Source organism: Anser cygnoides, chromosome 1 (assembly GCF_040182565.1).
Source record: "Anser cygnoides isolate HZ-2024a breed goose chromosome 1, Taihu_goose_T2T_genome, whole genome shotgun sequence".
Classification (NCBI taxonomy): domain Eukaryota; kingdom Metazoa; phylum Chordata; class Aves; order Anseriformes; family Anatidae; genus Anser; species Anser cygnoides.
Genome location: NC_089873.1, coordinates 72,580,508 through 72,598,132, shown reverse-complemented (window position 1 = coordinate 72,598,132; position 17,625 = coordinate 72,580,508). Strand labels below are relative to the sequence as shown.

Here is a 17,625-nt window from a genome sequence, read left to right as displayed (position 1 = left end):
GAATTCTTGGAGTTGGGGAGTGTGTTGGTTTTTGTTTTAATGATGCAGATTGTATGGTGTAACTAGCACCTGTTTTGTGGAAAAAAACAATCTCAAGAGAGGCTGGCCACTAAAGATTTGTCCTCACTGCTCTGAGAGTTCATCTTGTACTTACAGTTTTTCCTCTGCTGTCTCCTGTTTATATGCATATCCTTCCCTCCACCTGAGTGTTGCATTTTCCTTGAGCTTAAGCATTGAAACTCCTCTGTTACCGGAGCTCAAGTTACAGACCTGGCTGAGAGAGAGCAGTGATAGTTACATTAACTCTGCAGCTGCTGATGCAGTCACTGTGCTGCTAGCCAAATGGCTCTGTTTAACCTGGGGGTCATTCCTGCTTGGGCTTGAACTGCTCCCCCCCCCCAGTGCAGGACTTTGTGCTTGAGTGGGTACAGAGCACTTGCACTCTGCCTAATCTGCTCTGGGTTAGTGACTGCTGATGGGAGGGTGGTAAGGAGCAGCAATTAAACCCCTACAGTTTGCTGAACCCTGTGCTTTGGCTGGACTGGAAGTTGCAGTCCAGTATAAATTGAAATTAACTAACAGTTGTTTAAAAAAAAAAAAAAAAACACTAACTTTTCGTTAAGGATGCCTGCTGTGGGTGATTTTCCTAGGCTGATACACCACTTTCTGAGACTGACGGCATGTGATATGTTTGTTGCAGCACCTGCAATGTCTCTTCTCATGTGTACTGAGATAAATTGTTTTGAATTAATATAGGAGAACAAAACTCTAGATATGACCACCAGCACAGCAATGAGTTTTATCGTAAGATTAGCATTGAGTTGTCTCTCTATAAAGAATTTGTCTAGGCTTTGTCTAAGTATTTCAGAGGCAGCTGGTGTTAATGAATCCACACTGACCAAAAGAAATCTACAAATTTACGTTTAAGCAGAAGAACTAATTTTGATAGGGTACGTGGGTGTTGTAAAATACATTATTTATTTATTTTTTTAAGGAAAAAAGACTTGCTTTGTTCATTGTATTAGTAGGCACAAACGTACTTCAGTGTCTGTTCATTAGGACTTGCAAGCTTTTTTGAATTTGTAGTTGTCTGAAGTCTGCCTGTCTAGTGCCCTTAGAGCTTTGTGTTTCCGTAAAGGAAAAGAAAAATCTTTAATTAAAAATGTTTATAAAAGAATGCTTTTTTTTTCTGACTTTCACACCTTTCATGGTTATACCTTGAAGGTAATAGTCTTTGCTGCTTCAGACCAGAGAGCTCATGGGGTTTCCTCCCATTTGCCTTCCTGGGCACCTCGTGTTTCCTTTCCCTGCCCATTGGTGAGATGTGATTCTCTTTTCTGTTCTGTGCTATAGCTAGGGCTGGCAGCGTATCTCATTTTTCTCTTCTTCCGTGTGCAAGGGAATATGTGCCCTTAAATCCTTCCCTCTCAGTAACAGGCTTCCTTATTCTCTCCCCAAACCTGGAGAGGAGCTCAGTATACATCTAAGGATCGCTTCTGTTGTGCCAAGATTGTTATATGCATCTCTGTTCTCGCTCTTTTATTTTCTTTTCCCCACAGGGTTGATGCATTTTTTTCAGCTGTTCTGTAATTATGGGCTTAGCTATGGCAAGGGTTATTGTCATGCTGCAATGTATCACAGACTATGTCACCAGCCAGCTATTGCAAGTAATAGGAGCAGGTAGTTCTGCTCACTAAAGATACCGGTATCTCCATTTCCCACTTCCGTATTTTCCAGTGTTCAGCGAAACCTGTAGCTCCCTTTTGTCAGTAGTAACACAAATGCTTACTCACAGTTTTTTTAAGATTAGTTCATTCAACATCAAAGACTAAGATCTTGCTTTTATTTTTACAGACTCACAGGTTTAGATGCGTTTCAGCACAGGTCATTACTATAAGTTTCAACACTAAGGTTAAAGTTGCGGTGGAGGTATGTAATGATATGTATGTACAGCGTGCCAGTATGTGCACACATGCAGGCATGTGTTGAAAGATGGATCTCTGCCTGGGAGCCTGTCCACTCTGACAATGACACCAACTAATCCAATAAAAAGTTAGAGGTTTCCTTACAAACTCTGCTTTTAAATGTGTTAGTAGTTTCAGCATTTCCAGTCTGGGGCCTTGGGGATAGGAAGAGGAGAAGCTTTTGGAGAAGGGGAAAAAAGAAATACGTTTTTTGTGGCAGTTCACAAAGCTATGTAATGTTAGCACTGATCACAGTAGAAGCAGATTAGCAGACAGGAGACAAGTGGAATAGTTGCTGCTTGCATGGTGAACACAGTTTGTTGCGTGGACATCATCCCATCACATGTACAGCGTGCACCATGCTAATTCAGACCGTGTTCTCGTGGTGCCAAGAAGCGCAGTGCCCATGGGTGGGGTGTCTGTGCCTGAGCCCAGAAGTGGCTCAAAAGACGCACGCTATAGAAGATTCTGTATAGGGTGGTTGCATTATGCCTGTGCCTGTGCCCTGCTGGGTGCTGGGAGGGACCTGGTGCGGCTCAGACAGCTTACAGTCATAGGGATGGTGTTCCCGGGTAGTGTGCGGGGTCAGGAGGGCTGGTGGTTCTCATCTAAGCCAATTTAAGAGCTCCCGTACAGTTGTGTTCCTGGTGTAAATGGAACCTGGTTAGTGGTTTCTTTACTTGCAATTTGTTAAGCAGTGGTGCCTGTTCACTTGTTGTGCAGTGAGCACTCCTAAATTGTTTGTAAATCACTTCAGGATCCTTCTGGCTGGCAGGCGGATTCTGTATAAACACATCATCCAGCCCTGCTGCAGCAGCCTTGCAAAGTCCAAGCCTTTGGGAGCAAAACCACTTGCCAAAGAAGCAGGTGTGTCAGTACAAAGTGGCCCACAAGGAGCAGCTGTAAGCTCGAACTTTGCCCATTTGTTTGCTCAAGGTTTTATCTCATCCTTTGTTATACAGCCCAGTGTAAATGAATATTTACTGTGTCAGTTACACCAGGGCCATCTGAGTGACAGGCTCCCTGCGTACTAGGTGGCCTCATGGGCAAGAGCCGCACAATACCCCAGTGCTGGAGGGGAAAGCTGTGCTTTCTCTGCCAGAAAGCTGTGCTTTCTGTGCCATCTGAGAAGATAGGGGAACACCTGAGTAAACACTGGGCACCCAGTGCCCTGTAGGTAGAGTGACCGGTTTTATACATTTGATTGATTTTTTTTTTATGCCTGTAGCGTTTTCATCCTGTGAGGAAATTCTGAGAGTAGAACAAGACAAGAGTGCTCCAAATGGAAAGCTAGGCTTGCATGGCTGCCTTTTTTTTTTTCATTTTGCTTCAGGTTTTTGAATGTGGATAGCAAAATTAATATCAAAATAGAAGTTTCTTCTGAGTCAAAGACCAAATGTTCCACTTGGAAAGTGCAGCAGCACAGTGTGCCACTGCAATCAAGATAAGCTATTTTGAAAAAATAAAAATAAAAGAAGTTATGTAGCAATTGAAATAGCTATTTTTGTTGGAATATTTTGTTTTTTTGTGGGTGCTGAGAGAAATGTGAACTGTAAAATTTGTTACCATTTCTGGTCTTCAGATCCCTGGCAGTGGATTTGTCGTTGGGCAGTTACAATGGATAATTAGTGCTTGTGTAGCGCATTGTAGGAGGAAAGGCAGCATACTTCTCCATGTTTAGGAACTATTTTGTGCTGAAGGTAAGGCAGCCATACCCACATAGACTAGGCCAACCTTGGTTGGGAATTAGACGCATGCACATAGGGAAATGGCATGACCCAATATCCATGGAGCTTGGTGGATGATCAGAAAACCTGCTTTCCTTCCCTGGCTTTGTGTGACCTAGAGCGACTCACTTGACTGGTCCGTGCCTCATTTTCCATTTTATCTGCTGCATACCTTACCTGTTTGGATGTTAAACAGTTAGAAGTAGGACTGCCTCTCACTAGTCAGAGCAACTGCTCTGCTTTGACATAGTCCTAACAAGCATAAACAACTTTGGTTATTCAAAATAAATTTAGGAAGTTTCTAGTTAATTTTTGATTTTCAACTGTATTACCAAGGGTTGATCTTTGGACCTATATAACCAAACTTTTTCCTTATTTGCTTTCTGTTATTCTGCCTTTCGAAGGACTTTGTGGAAAAGAAAGCAGCATAAAAATCACACAACCGGTTTGGCAGGTCCTGTATAAACAGGAGAAATGCCAGGAAAAGTCGCACATCTTTGTTGCCAGCTTGAAAAAAAAATAAAAAAAATCCGGTTAATTTTCCCCTAACGAAAACCTCAGCCATTGCTATGTGTGAGCAGGGTTGTGGGGAAGGGTGTGTGGTGGGAAGGGCTGGGGGACGCTTGCTAGAATGAACACGTGTGTCCTCAGATGCTGGGAATGTGCTGGGCAATTGTCCCGGCCACCTTCTTGGTTGTAGGAGCAGAAGCAGCATTTTGTCGTGATTCTTGTAAGCAGTTTGTTGTGGTTCCCCCTCTCCACCCCATCTCCCCTGACAGTCTCACAGTGCAGCTCGGGTGTTAAACACACCCAGCTTGGTTAGGTGGGGGTGATTGGTGCCCTCTGTTTTTTTTTTTTGCTCTGCCTGTGCCTGAGAAATGCTGTGCTGCTTTTCAAGGCACTTGTGCTGTGACAGTTGGGTCGGGTAGGGAAACCTGCCTTCCAAGCTGGATCTGTGGAGTTGCATAACTGGGGGAAGGGTTGGGGCGCCTCTGTCCCGATTCTTGTGGCAGAGGAGGGACATGTTTCTGGAATGGGCTCACGGCTCTCTTTTGTGCAGATGAGCTCTGCTACGTGCTTGTCAGAAGGTTTTGGTCGATGCTTTGGCAAGGAGGAGCATTAAGAAGTCAGAAGTGCTTTTGGAGGTTGAGGGGTATTTAAAATCAATATTAAAATGCAAAATGAAATGATGCCTTCTGAGGGTGTTTACATGATACCTGCATGCCACCTCGCCTGCCTGATTTCCCTGAAGTCAGCTTTTCCCTTCATCTTTGTCCTTCTGTTACCAGAGCAGCAGTGTAATCGCAGAAACACGACACTGCGGGTAGAGTCAGGATGGGAAGTAGGCAACTTCCTGCTACTTCCTGCACCTCCATTTCCTGATTGTAAAATAGGATTCAAAAGGTTTTCTTCATCTGGTGCTTTTCCATCTCAACTGTTTTGTCTTTGAGCTCTCGAGGGCTGGGGCTATCCTTTGCTGTGTTTCTGCAGCACCTTGAACAACAGCACTATGGTTTGGTTTGCCTCCGGGTGTTATCACGGTGTAATGGTCACGTCGTAATAGCTGGTTTTAGATCCTGATAGTGTTCTTAGGAGAGAATATTACCTGCTAAGGTGTCAAAGTAGCTTTTTGCTTTGCCCTGTGCTCCTGATGGGCTAATCGCCTAGTCTCCTTGTGTTTGGGTCTCTCTGCTTTTAAAGGTGAGTGTAAGAACACTTCTCTTCATTGCAGGAAAGCGGTAATGATGTTATGGGGCCTATGTAGATATAGCATGGTGGTGGGGCCCATAAACAAGCTTTCATATTGAGCCAAAATTGGCCCAGAACTAGCATTTCACTCTTTTTCTTAAAGATGACATCGATTTACAAGATTTCAGTTGGCTCACTTCCCAAGCTTGTCATTTCTGTAGTGAGGCAATATTTGCAGCTCATCAGCAGTCTTACGGTAACGGTGGAGGGGATCTCACTGCAGTGTCCGTTCCGGTATGAACTAGCAGTTCTTCGTTGTGAAAACAAGCCAAAGACAACCAGAGAGAAACTTCAGCACTTCTTTTTTGCCAGGAGCAGTGTCATAACCAATGTTTTGGGATTATAAGCTAGAACAAAATAATAATTTGAGGAAGAACAAAACACAATGCGGAGGCTGAAAGGAACAATTAAAAGTTGGGGTACTCAGTGACCAGGAAAAGCAATAGCAGAAGAATAGCTAAATTGATGATTTTGCACTTAGCCATCCCAAGGCTTGACAGGCCTGTGGGCTCAGCGTTATCCCATTGCCTCCCTGGCACAACAGAGGTTCACAGGGCTGTGGTAATGCCACAACTTGTTTTTTAGAGTGAGTTTTGGAACAGAACTTCCCATCTCCTGTCCTTTTCACCATTTTTCTTCAAGCCTCTTCTGTGGAGCATGTTTTGTCTTGCACCCCGTGGTGCAGCACCTGCTGCCCAGCCCCATGCAGCAGCACCGTGCAGCGGGTGATCCACTTCTTGTTCCCCTTTGGAGTGCTGGGAGTGCCTGTGGAATTTCCACAGCGTGAGGGTTGTGTGGGATGTACTCTGTCACATGGACAGGTCGTACCTGGAAGGCATCTCTTGTTTTCAGAGCAGTTGGGAAAGGATTGCTAATAGCGCTCCTTACACAACAGAATATTCACCCGCTTAGTTCATTACTTATTAGCTCCAGGCAGGGACATTGCAGATTTGTTAATGCTAATGGCCAGATCATTAGAGTGTGCAGCATTAGTGGAGGAGAAAGCATTTAATAAAGAGACATCACTCGACCCTGTCATTGTCCCCAGAATAAAGACCATATTGTTAAATTCAGTCCCTGCTCTCATCCTATCACCTCTTCTTAAAAGGATGGCTTGCTAGGAATCTTCAGCTTCTTTTCAAGCCCATGTGAAAGCTCATCTTTTCTTCTTTTAAATCAGATATGCCATGCCAGTTGTTTCTTTACAAACATATTTAAAAAGTCTCCTTAAAGTTCTGCCAATGCTGATGGTTCTGTGTTGGAAGGACCATGTTTTGGAGGAAATAAAAGATTTTGCTGTGCCTCAAGCTATCTTCCAAGGTGGTTTATTTACTTTTTCTAAGTAATGGTTTGTATCTGATGTGTTGATCAGATCAGCAGAAGGCTCAGTTTCTTCTAGTGTGCATTCTGATACTCACAGACTGCTGTCTGGAGGGACCTTCAAAAAGCTGTTAAATAGCTTGCTAAAGAAGTTGTTGAGTAGCTGCTAAAAATGTTTCTTTTACAGGTTAACCTGTCTGCAGATTTTATTTCTTCTGATGTAACTCAGCTTCCTTCAGTGGTCTTCCATTGAATCTTAATGTTTTAATCATCCTTCTACAATGTCTTCACAGTATATATTTCCTTTCCTTTGTTTTTATTTCCTTTTGGCTGTTGGGCTGTATCTGTCATATCCCTCTTTGTCTCTGTAGCTCCTTTATTCCTTCCTTATAAGCTAGACCTTCTGACTCTTGTAATAGTTGTCTTTCTTGTATACATGGAGATGTGTGTATATATGTGTGTATATATATATATGTGCATATAGGATAAAATGCAGAATGAGAAGCCACCAAATGTGCAGGATGCAATATTCTACGAGAAATCCTGCCAGCTGTTTTTTATATACTCTTTTGTTAGAGTTTCCTTTTTAGTCACACTGATCTCATGTTGTTCACTTTAAAGTAAGTGGCTGGAGTAGGTGTAAGATAGTGGGAGGGAAGGATTGTAATTTGATGTTTCTTCCATATCCAGTTTCTGTACAGCAGACAAGGTCAGTGGAAGTATGGCCCTTTTTAGGAACTCCCTCTGCATTCAGTATGCTGGGGTTCAAATAATCTGAATCGACCTGATATTTTGTTGTGGCAAATATCCATCTCCACTTCTTTCTGCACTGGCTTATTAAGAAGATCTTTGAGAATGGGTATTTTATGTGGCTGTCTTTCTCTCTCCCTGGATTCTGTTCGGTTTACCTGAGCACCCGAGTGGGTCTGCCTGTTTTTTCACCAACAGCCCTTATTATAGCTCTCCTCTTCCCAGGCTGGGGGAGGAGAGGGAGGACTGGCCTATATTCCCTCTGGAAAGTTGCCTTTACCTACTTAGAGGTGGTGTTGAACAGGAGGGTATGGCACATTCTCTGCCTGGCTGCCTATGCTGAGTTGCTTTTGTACCATTTGAACCTTCAGGAGCAGCAACTGTAAGGTGTAGGGTTAGACCCTGTCATGGCACCCTTGGGTTTCTCTGGGTATTTATTTGGTATGTCCTTTTTCTTGGGAAGTTTGAGGTGTAATAAAATGCCATCATGGATATGAGGTGGTGCAGTGTATGCCATGTGTTTCATTTTGCTGGTGAGGTAAGTTGTAAAGACCTCAACCCTGCAGGGTTAAACTGTAGTTTTGTGGGATAGTCAGTTGGTGCAACTGTTCTCTGGTCTGAAGTGGTCTTCTAGTGCCAGAAGCCAAGCCTGCAGTCAGGGTTGCTTTCTCAGTGCCTCCAGAAGTTGATAACCTTCTTGAAGAGGACACGTTCTCATACTTACCAGGGCAGGCACCTACCTGATCACACACAAACAACTTTTTTTTCAGTTTGTTATAGTAGCTGATTTTTGGGTGTGCCTGTACTTTTGAGTGATAACAGTTACAAGATAATTATGGCATATCATGATGCAAGTTGTTTTCAAACAGGTATACACACCGTTCACCCTCAGGTTCCAACTGATTTCATGTAGATATGGGGAGAGAGTAAAATTAAGTGACTGCTGGGGAAGGTAAAGATTGAGTGAGATGGCTATGTGGACTTTACTTCCAATGGTTTAAATCAGGACCAGAATTGCTGCTTACAGAAAGCTACTGGAGAATGTTGCAGGTGCAGATGAGAGCAGAGTCCAGCCATGCAACAGGATTGAGATAGGCCATTTCTTATACTTATGGTATTTTAAAAATGTGTATTTTGCAATGTTGTAGCTGCTCAAGAATTTTGTTTCTATTAATGACTGATGATTAAAAGAAACTGTGACTTTTACACGAATTACTCTCCCCTGGGTTTTCTGCTTGACTGGTGGGCACGTGGATAATCCATGGCAGTGAATGACTTGAACTTGTCCGTGTGATGGTTCTGACATGGGGTTTGCACTATGGAAGTGCTTAATATCCCCTATCAAGAAAGATCCTGTTCATAGTAATTGTAGGTTCAGTAAAAATGTTGCAGCTTTCCAGTATCCTCACAGCTCCCTAATGTGACCAAGTGGAAACACTTGAGCTGCCATGCTAGTCCGAAGAAACCGCAGGGTAGCTCTGGGATTGTCCATTCCTGTAACATGAGAGAGGGCAGCTCCTTGTATACCATGTTTCCCCTTTGTTTTCCCATCTCAGTTTCATGGCCTCCGGAAATTTTGCACTCAAGTGATGAGTGCGTGACTCCCATGATGGGTATTGAAGGTGTGAGTTCCCATGCACAGGGACAGGGTTGTACAACCTCCATATGCTAGAGATGAAGCTCCCCAGCACTCCCTGCTTTACAAATGAGAATGCAAAAAAAAGTGCAGTAAAATCCCTGATGTGTGCAGCTAGCTATCTCAGCCTGGAAAGTCTCTCAATTGCTCTCCCTGCTTCTTGCTCACTGTCCACAGCACTTTAAAGCCTCGTGTTTTTGTAGCCCTGCTGTAACCTCTCTCTCGAGCCTTCTGTGGTGCTTTGTGCTAAGAGCATGTGCAAGCAGGATCATGGTCTAGGTGCAAAAGGGGTTGCTGTTTGGATCACAGAAGCAGCTAACTTTCACCATATCTTGGCTGAACGGAGGTCAGCAGCAGATTTTTCAGAGAAATTTGAGATGATAACCCCATAACACAAACTTCGTAGTTATAGGTGGAAGGGAGCGTGGGAGACCACATGGAGCTGGAGTTTCTTCTTAACATCAGGCAGTTGAATTCAAGGTTGACTTCTGCCTTGAAGTAGCAGGCCAGGTGGGCCAATTGTGAGCTTTGCTGCCTCTCTGTGGAGCCTGGAAGGGTCTCCTGCTTCGACTTGGTAAGGCTTTACTCCCATCTTGGTGTCTGACAATTCCTCTTGCAATTTTTGAACCAGGATTTGCCTCCCATATATATTTTATGATGCCTCCCTTGGATATCTATGGACAACAGTCTTTTTTTATTCATAGAAATGAATAATCCTTTCTTAAATCTTACTAAGCTCTTTGCCTGAGTATTGTCTTGTAGTTTTACTTGATGTTATCTTCCTTCAGCCTGTTTCTACCCTCTATTCTGCCATATTAGCAGTGACCTTAGTGAAGAGATACTTTTTGAGAATGTGGTTCAGCAAGTTTCTTGCTTCATTTATGTTTGCTTGTTAGAGATATTTTGAGGTGCTCAGACAATAATAGAACCCTTTCATGGCATTTTCAACAACAAGATTGACCTCCGCAAGCTGCCTTCTCACAACACTTGAATGCATTAATATTGCTGCCCGTAAGACTTAAATTTGATTAGAGCAGTGGCTGTAATCATTTTGGGAGAGGCATGAACTTCCCTACTGTCTCCTTTCCCCTTCCCTTTCTTTTGCACCTCTCTGTCTTTTATCTGCCTGAGTGAGGATTGAGACCTGAGGGGGTAGCCATCTCCTGCCCCTGTGCTGGGAGTTTCATCAGAGGCAGGCTGAAGGCAGGAGGCGGGGAGGAACTGAACTTCACAAAATCACTAAGGTCACTGAGACAATCTCTGCTCCCTGTGTGCAGGAAATGAGATGTTAATCTTTTCCCAGTGCTACTTTGCATAAGGTCCATTCCAGAGAGCTGTGTTTGTTTTAATTTCTCTAATTACTGATAGTGTGCTGATTATGCTGCTATAGATTTGACGTGAATTGCTGTATTAATGGGATCAAAAATGAGAAGTCTGCCATGGAAATTAAGGAGACGACAGCAACTGGGGGAAGGGAGGGAAGTGGAGAGTTTAATTCATACCCTGATACTGCAGAGCTCTACTTTTCTTTTTCTGGAGCCTGATCCTTCTTCCCTGGCAGCAGTTAGAGTATGCAAGCTACAACATTGACCAAAATCCCACAATATTTTACTTGTATACCCAGTGCTGTACAGACTCTTAGGGGCTCCGATTTCCTCCCTCCTCCCTGCGTTAGACCCTGTAACTGTGGGTGGTCTCTTGGACTTTTATATCCAGCTGTAGCATTGCACACAAAACACTGGTGAACACTGCATACATCTTCCTTCCCTTTCTTCTTCTCCTGACTTTCTTCCCTAATGATGCTTGCTCTCTTGCTGTCGACTCCTGTGCTAATCTTCGGCAGGTTTGCTGGCATAGCCCTGTTGAGTGCCCAGAAATACAGGGCCCTCTGAGGCTTTCCTGCAAGCAGCTCCTTCCCACCAGCAGCACTCTCCTCCAAGGCTATTTTTTCCTGCTGACTTACCCAAGGCACCCATGCCTAAGAAGAGCCACAGTAGCAAAGACAGCCCCCCCGCCCCAGACTTCCAGGCTCCCCCAGCTCCTGGTCCCTAGAACCTGTCTTACCACTTTCCATTTCTAGATATGTTTGCTGAAGGAGGTGGAAGCCCTGGTGATGTGTCCTTGCAGAGCTGAACATCCTCCATGATTTGGGGTGTATGGTTTTACATGCAGAGCATTGGCTTCTGTGGTCCCGAGAGCTACAACCATACATTTCAAACCTGGATTTGCGCAATCCAAGAGTGTGTTACTTCAGGGTTTTTTAAGCCAGGGCTTCCCCAGAATCAAAGAGGGCACCAAAACCTCAGCACACCTGCTAGTGCTGCCCTCTCTGAACGCATCCCACAGGTGAGGAACTGGAGTAGGGTGATAGGATGATACCCAGGCAGCTGGGAGCTTCCCTTTAAAGCAGCATCTCAATGAGTAAGGACAGCCTGTGAGGACACAACAGGTAATGTTCTGCTCTTTTACTTCTAATTGTTTGCCCCCCAATAGTTACCACAACCCAAATTTCCATATCTCCACCTAGTGGTACCACCCACTTCTCATGGGAAGCTGGAGGAAGCCTTGGCCGTTTGGAGTAGCTAGGGTAAGCAGGAAATGTAATGAGATGGGCAGAGTGATGGAGGCACACCAGCAGCCTGGGTGGCAAGTGCATATCAACTTTCTCTCTTGGTTGACTTGCCTTTTGTAATATCATTGCATTAAGTACAGGAATAGGTTTTTACACAGTGATAAGTCAGCTGCCTTATATCCAACGTAGCGTATTTGCAGACAACATTGGCCATTTTGATTTCCTGGAGGCTGCTGCATTGGTAACATATTTCTTTGCTTTATTAATAAATAAAAAAGTCATTTTGGCATACCACTCAATCCAGCTATTTCAATGTCATGTCATTGGGATAACAAAGGGGCTTGCTTACCATACTTTATGTATTTTATTTTAATTTATGTGAAATTATATGTCTTTTGTGCATGCCATCAGAGAAGACTTAATAAAGGGACAAGACTGTTAGAGTGCAAGCTGGAGAACTTTTGTAATGAAGGTCACTGTTTCAGAGTTTAGGAGGGTGTACATTTAGCAAAGGTGTGAAGTTGTTTTTTAATTGCAATGTCACTCATCCTCAACTGTTAAACTTTTTTTAACTATTATTAAAAGGCGACTACAAATTTAATTTTACGATTTGGATATACATGTATATTTAAAACCCAGCAGTATGAACAATTTGTGTTCCTAACCAGAATTTTCTAATTGTTTAGGTTTTGTCTGTAAAGGATCTATCTCAGTTCTTCAATGTGAAATCAGTGTGTAGTGGCTTCAGGAGTCTGGTCAGCTGTTAAGTACACTTCCACTAGGTAGTCATGATCAATACAGCTTGTTAAGTTACCTTACTTTTTTTAGACAGGATGGTTTGATCTGAGGCTTTCTCAGCACCTGGATATTTAGTATTTCGTACTTTCCTAGTACAAAGAAGAAAAAAAGGTACCTTGTCTTGGTTCTTAAGCATATATCTAAATCAGTCCCTACTAGATAGGGCAGCTGAAAGCATTCTGTGGTCTCAGCAGTCCTGCCTGGGTGGTTGTCTCAGTGATACTGTTGGAGCACCAGCCACTGGAGCAACCCCTAGAGTAAACTCTGTGAAGGCTGACTTCCTGTAATCAAGGTGACATTTCATGGTGAAACTTCCCTGACTCAGTGTGAGCTAAAGAAAGCCTTTCAAAAACTATCACAGCAGGCAAGGTGCCATTTGTTTTATCTACTGCGTTGTGGCTACTTGCAAAATGTTAGGGATCTGCTATTTTTTGAAGTTGTTTGTAGATTCTAGTTGTTTGGGGCTGAGCATTTGATCCCTTGTGGGTTTAAGTGTTTCTAGAGTCCCTTGGCGCATGGTGAATCTGGAATGCAATAATGCCAAACTCTTTCCTAGCACTCATCGCCAATAATCTGAGGACCACAACAAATGTGTATTGACTTAGCCTCTTTTACTAGTAGACTAAACTGCAGCAAGGCTCAAGTACACACAATGAGGTTCATCCTGATTCTGCTCCCTGTACTACCTATCCTGCCTCCCAAGCTGTTGCTTGAACAACCCTACCATTGAACCATCTATTCTTGGCCTTAATGCAAAGGAAAATATTTAACTGACTGGTTACGAAACTCTTTCAGAAAAAGTTCTTGTAGGAGAGTATCTGGTTGCATAACCTTAAGAGCATGAGATACCAGCCATATTTTGTTTGATGGATCCTGTAGGAAAAGTACCACTTGTTTTTTATCTTCACAACTCCACAACCGTTCTCAAACAATCTGTTTTCACTGGTATGAAGACAACAGATATCTTGTGGAAGCGTGACTCTTAAGAGCCTCAAAAATACTGGAGAAGCATGTGTGACCTCATGCATTCACACTCTTGTGTAGGCAGGGTGCTGTGTATGGTTGAAGCACGGAGCTATGGTAGGTTGCAGGGCTGGAATGATGTTTGCAGTTCTGCTTCCAGCCATGTTACTGACTCATGCTGCAAACAGGGATGATGTTAATTTTTTTTCACGAGCCCAGTGACTTGACCTCCCTGTGACTTTACTATTCCACACCTTTTGGAAATCTGGCCAGGACAGTTACGAGGGCCACTATTTCAGGATGCACTTGTTAAGTCTATTGCACTTGAGAGGCACATGCGGTCTTTTTTCAAGACAGCTTAACTCTGAAATTACTTAGCTCATTTGAGCTTTGCTCTTTCTGTAACTCAGGTTGCCTATGTGTCTAATAAAAAGAAAAAGACTTACCTAATGTCTGCAGATTGCTTTGATAGTTGGGTTAAAGGTGCTGGAAAAAATGCAGAATTGGTAAGAGAGGACATTTCAAAGGCACAAATAAGAGCCAGAGAACTAATTCCCCTTTGTACCTTTAAAATGTTTTCTGCAAATATTACCAATTCACACATTACTGTGGATATCTAAGTTGTGTGGAAAAAATAACTGGGACAGAATGAATGAGTCTGCATTTCCACAACTTCTTTTTGTTTTCTGCTGTCCTGTTCTTATGAATACTAGGAAACAATGAATCAAATGTATTTACTTAAAACAGTACATCTCCATGCAACTGTCTTGGTATTAATCGGGTTACCATACGCCTTTAGGAGGTTAATCAGTGCTGAGGGAAAGGCAGCTTGTACTGCATGCATTACATCTTGTTTTGGTATAGCACCTTCTGGGTGTTGAGGGAAATGCATTGGATTTAGTTTTGTCTGCTTCTTTTACTTTCCTCCTGCTGTTGGCCAGTGAGAAGGCCCTTTGAAGATGCTCAGCACTTGACTTTGCAGTGGTGATTTGAGTATTTGTGTGAGCATGAAGTGGGACCTGAGGTCAGTCTGCACCCTGTGTTCTCCAGGGGGAAAAGGACTTCAGGTCTCCCATCTGTCCTCTAGTGCCTGTTTGCAGAGGCAAGCATCTGTGTGGCTGTGTTTCAGAAGTGTTCCTCTTTTTATAAATATTCTATAAACAAAATGAGCAGCTGCAGTGTGGTTCGATTATCTGAGCTGTGGATCGCAGCAGGAAATGCTAGGAAGTGGCTGGTCTTGTTGCTAATCGCTCGTATGTACACCACTGATGAGAAGGTGCAAATTCCCAGTGAGGCTGCAGGATGTGCTCTGGGCATGGATCTGAACCTCCCAGGAGTGTGAGGCCTAGTGCCAGCCATTTCAGGTCAGGGAATGAACTGTGTAAGTTAGAAGCGGAATGCTGTGGAGCAGAAAGCTCCACAGGTGTGTCTTTCAAGCATGTCCTAGTGAACATCCCTGTTGATGAAGAATACCTAAATTCATAAGAGCTGATGGACAAAAGCCAAGCCTGAGTGGACAGAGTAAGACACTGAAGGACACTGTGGAAGACTGGAACATAAAAGTGAACAGTTTGTGGTACAAAGTAGTATGCTGAAAGCCAGGGAGGCTGTGCTCACAGAATTAGCAACGTAGTGGTGGTGGAGTGAGAATCAGCCCGCCATCCCACTCAGCCTAAACCCAGAACAGGTAGTGTTAAAATGGATTGCTTATTCTCCATCTGACAGTCAGCAGCGGTAGATAAAGTACAGTGGTGGGAATCCAGACATTGAGGTGAGACTCCTGCTTCTACCTGAGCAGGTACCTGATAGCAGCACCTTATGCCAGGCTGACCTGGGCTTGGTTAGAAGCAGTGGCTGAGAGACACGGGACTTTCCAGGTGTTGCATGGCCCTTTTCTCTTTGGACATGTCACCTAGTCTGCCCAAAGAGTTTTCTGTTTAGTATATTTATTTACTCATATTGTACAAAGCTCTACTTCCCTTTGCTGGCAGTGAGGGTGCTAATGTTATGTTGTACAGGTGCCTCTATCAGTGTCAGTCCAACTCCCTGTTGCACAGCCATGATAATGTTGTAGTTTGTAATGGAAGTGATTACTTTTTCTTCCTCCAACAGGGCTTGTCATTTCCACTTGCCAGAGATCAGGGTGAGGGTAGGGAGTTGCACCTATACTGTCCTGCAAACACTTGGGAGCAAAAGCAGCTCCTTTTGCTTCTACAGAATGTGGATGTAAATCCACGCTCTTTGCACTGCCATCATTAAATGTTGGCAGCCCAATTCTGGGGCATAATATGCACTGCCTTCCAAGAAACATATGATAATGATTTCTTTATGTTTCTACTGAATTGTGGCTATGTTTATTTACAAAGGGTAAAATTTATTTTGTGATTGGAGGTCATGTTTAGAATATGGAAGAGTTTTCCCATCAGATCGGATGAAATTTCAGTCTTGAATTTCTTGGCAGACATTTTCATTAGTAAAAAAAAAAAAAAAATAAAGTGACAATTATGAACCTAACACAACTTTTGCAGATTGTCCTTTAACTCTATTTTGCTGTCCTTGCTTAGCTGCTTTCTGTATGCTGATTTATTTGGTTGCAAGATAAACTACTTCAAAGAAAGTGCTGGTAACTAGTTTAGGTGGGAAGAAAAAAAAAAGTGCCACATTACTCAGTGGTAGATAGGGTACTTTTCAGTGATAGTTTAGTTTTGTCTTCGCTGCAGAAAACCAATGTCTTTAAAATGCTCTGAAGGTGTGAACTGTTGAATACTTAATAAACAAGCTCAGATCTTTGTTAGCACAAGATTAAGTGTTTTTAGTGCTTTCTGTAACAGTACGCCTGCACATATAATGTTGTTGCTGTCAGATTTTCACCGACATAAAACCCACTCAGGCTCCCCACTTCTGTGTCACTTCCCTTTCCTCCCCTAGCAAATTTCTGAGAAAACCCTTGGAAACTTCTTGGGCCTCCTGAAAATTAAAACCATCACTGTAAAAGCTGCTCAGTCTCTGGCTGCAGGCTCGGAGCAGGCTGTGGTCCAGCCGTGACCCCCGGTGCCGTTTGGCCCCACCATGCATACCCCTCCATCCCCCCTCCTGCATCCCCCTCCCTGGCTTGGTTTCACACCTCTGTTCCAAAGTTTACATTGTCCTCTCTTTTTTTCTACCCTCTCCCCCTTGCTTTCTTTTTAACAGCAGGAAAGAATTTCCTACACACCTCCAGCGAGCCCGGTACCAAATCACACTTCCTCGACACCACTACATGTCCCAGTGCCTCGAGCGATAAGGATGGAGGAAGACACGATCAGACTGCCAGCACACCTGCGTGAGTGTCAGTGCGGAGGCATGCCTCTTGCAGCTGAGGAGGGTGCGGGGCAGGGTGAGGGGGTGATTTTATTTATTTATTTTCATGGAAGAGAAGTGGGGGAAGCCCTTGGCTTTAGACTTTTTTCTAAGCTTTTGCTAGTTTGATTCTCTCTATATTATTTTTAAACAATGGAATTCACTCAATTACAGCGCAGATGTTATTTTCTGTCATCTCCCCCCTGCCACTTCTCATCAAAATTTGGGCTTATTTCTCATGACAGGGAAAAACATGGAGGTTTTATTTTGATGGGAAGCACTGTGCATCTGTCCAAGTAGTGGGAGTTTCTCAGTGATGTGCTGTGGCACAAGGTCAGTTTCACAAACTGTGACAGATGTATTTTTTAGGCTGTTACGGGTCTCAGTAGTAAATGCTCCTGGTGCCCAGACACACTACTACTGCACTGACAGAAGCAGTGGGGAAAGAGGAAGAAAGGGCCTAGCTGTGCACAAAAGGATGCTGCAAAGGAGGAAGGGCACAGCCCTGACATTGGAACAAAAGCTGGAGCTGGGGGCGAGGCAAGAGCCAGGCACTTCCTTACTGAAATGATTTAATGTTTGAGGAATAGGAAAGGCCAAGGGCTGTTGGCCATTGAGAGGTGAATTAGTGAGATAGGGCGGGGATGAGGAAGTGTGGAATTTTCCTTTTTAGAGAGGAAACAGTTCTGATGTAAATAGAGAGGTTTTAAGAAAACTTTTTTCAGGTGTCACATTCCTGGGGTAGTTGAACAACAAGCAGCAACAAGGTCAGCAGCAAACTAACTTTGTGTTGCTAACCCACAGATG

General features: G+C 43.6%; 1 protein-coding gene across 4 annotated transcripts in view; it reads left to right on the top strand.

Annotated features, from left to right (window-relative positions):
* The window catches only part of ETV6 (ETS variant transcription factor 6), a 146,106-nt gene that overhangs the window by 31,079 nt on the left and 97,402 nt on the right, over positions 1-17,625 (top strand). For 2 of the 4 annotated variants that reach the window (XM_048053629.2, XM_066999891.1), the window contains exon 2: positions 16,672-16,801. The exons of 1 other annotated variant lie outside the window; for it this stretch is intronic. In XM_048053629.2, coding sequence (XP_047909586.1) covers positions 16,672-16,801 — 130 coding nt within the window. The remainder of the gene's footprint in view (positions 1-16,671; positions 16,802-17,625) is intronic. One more of the 4 variants, XM_048053630.2, reaches the window with a different exon arrangement.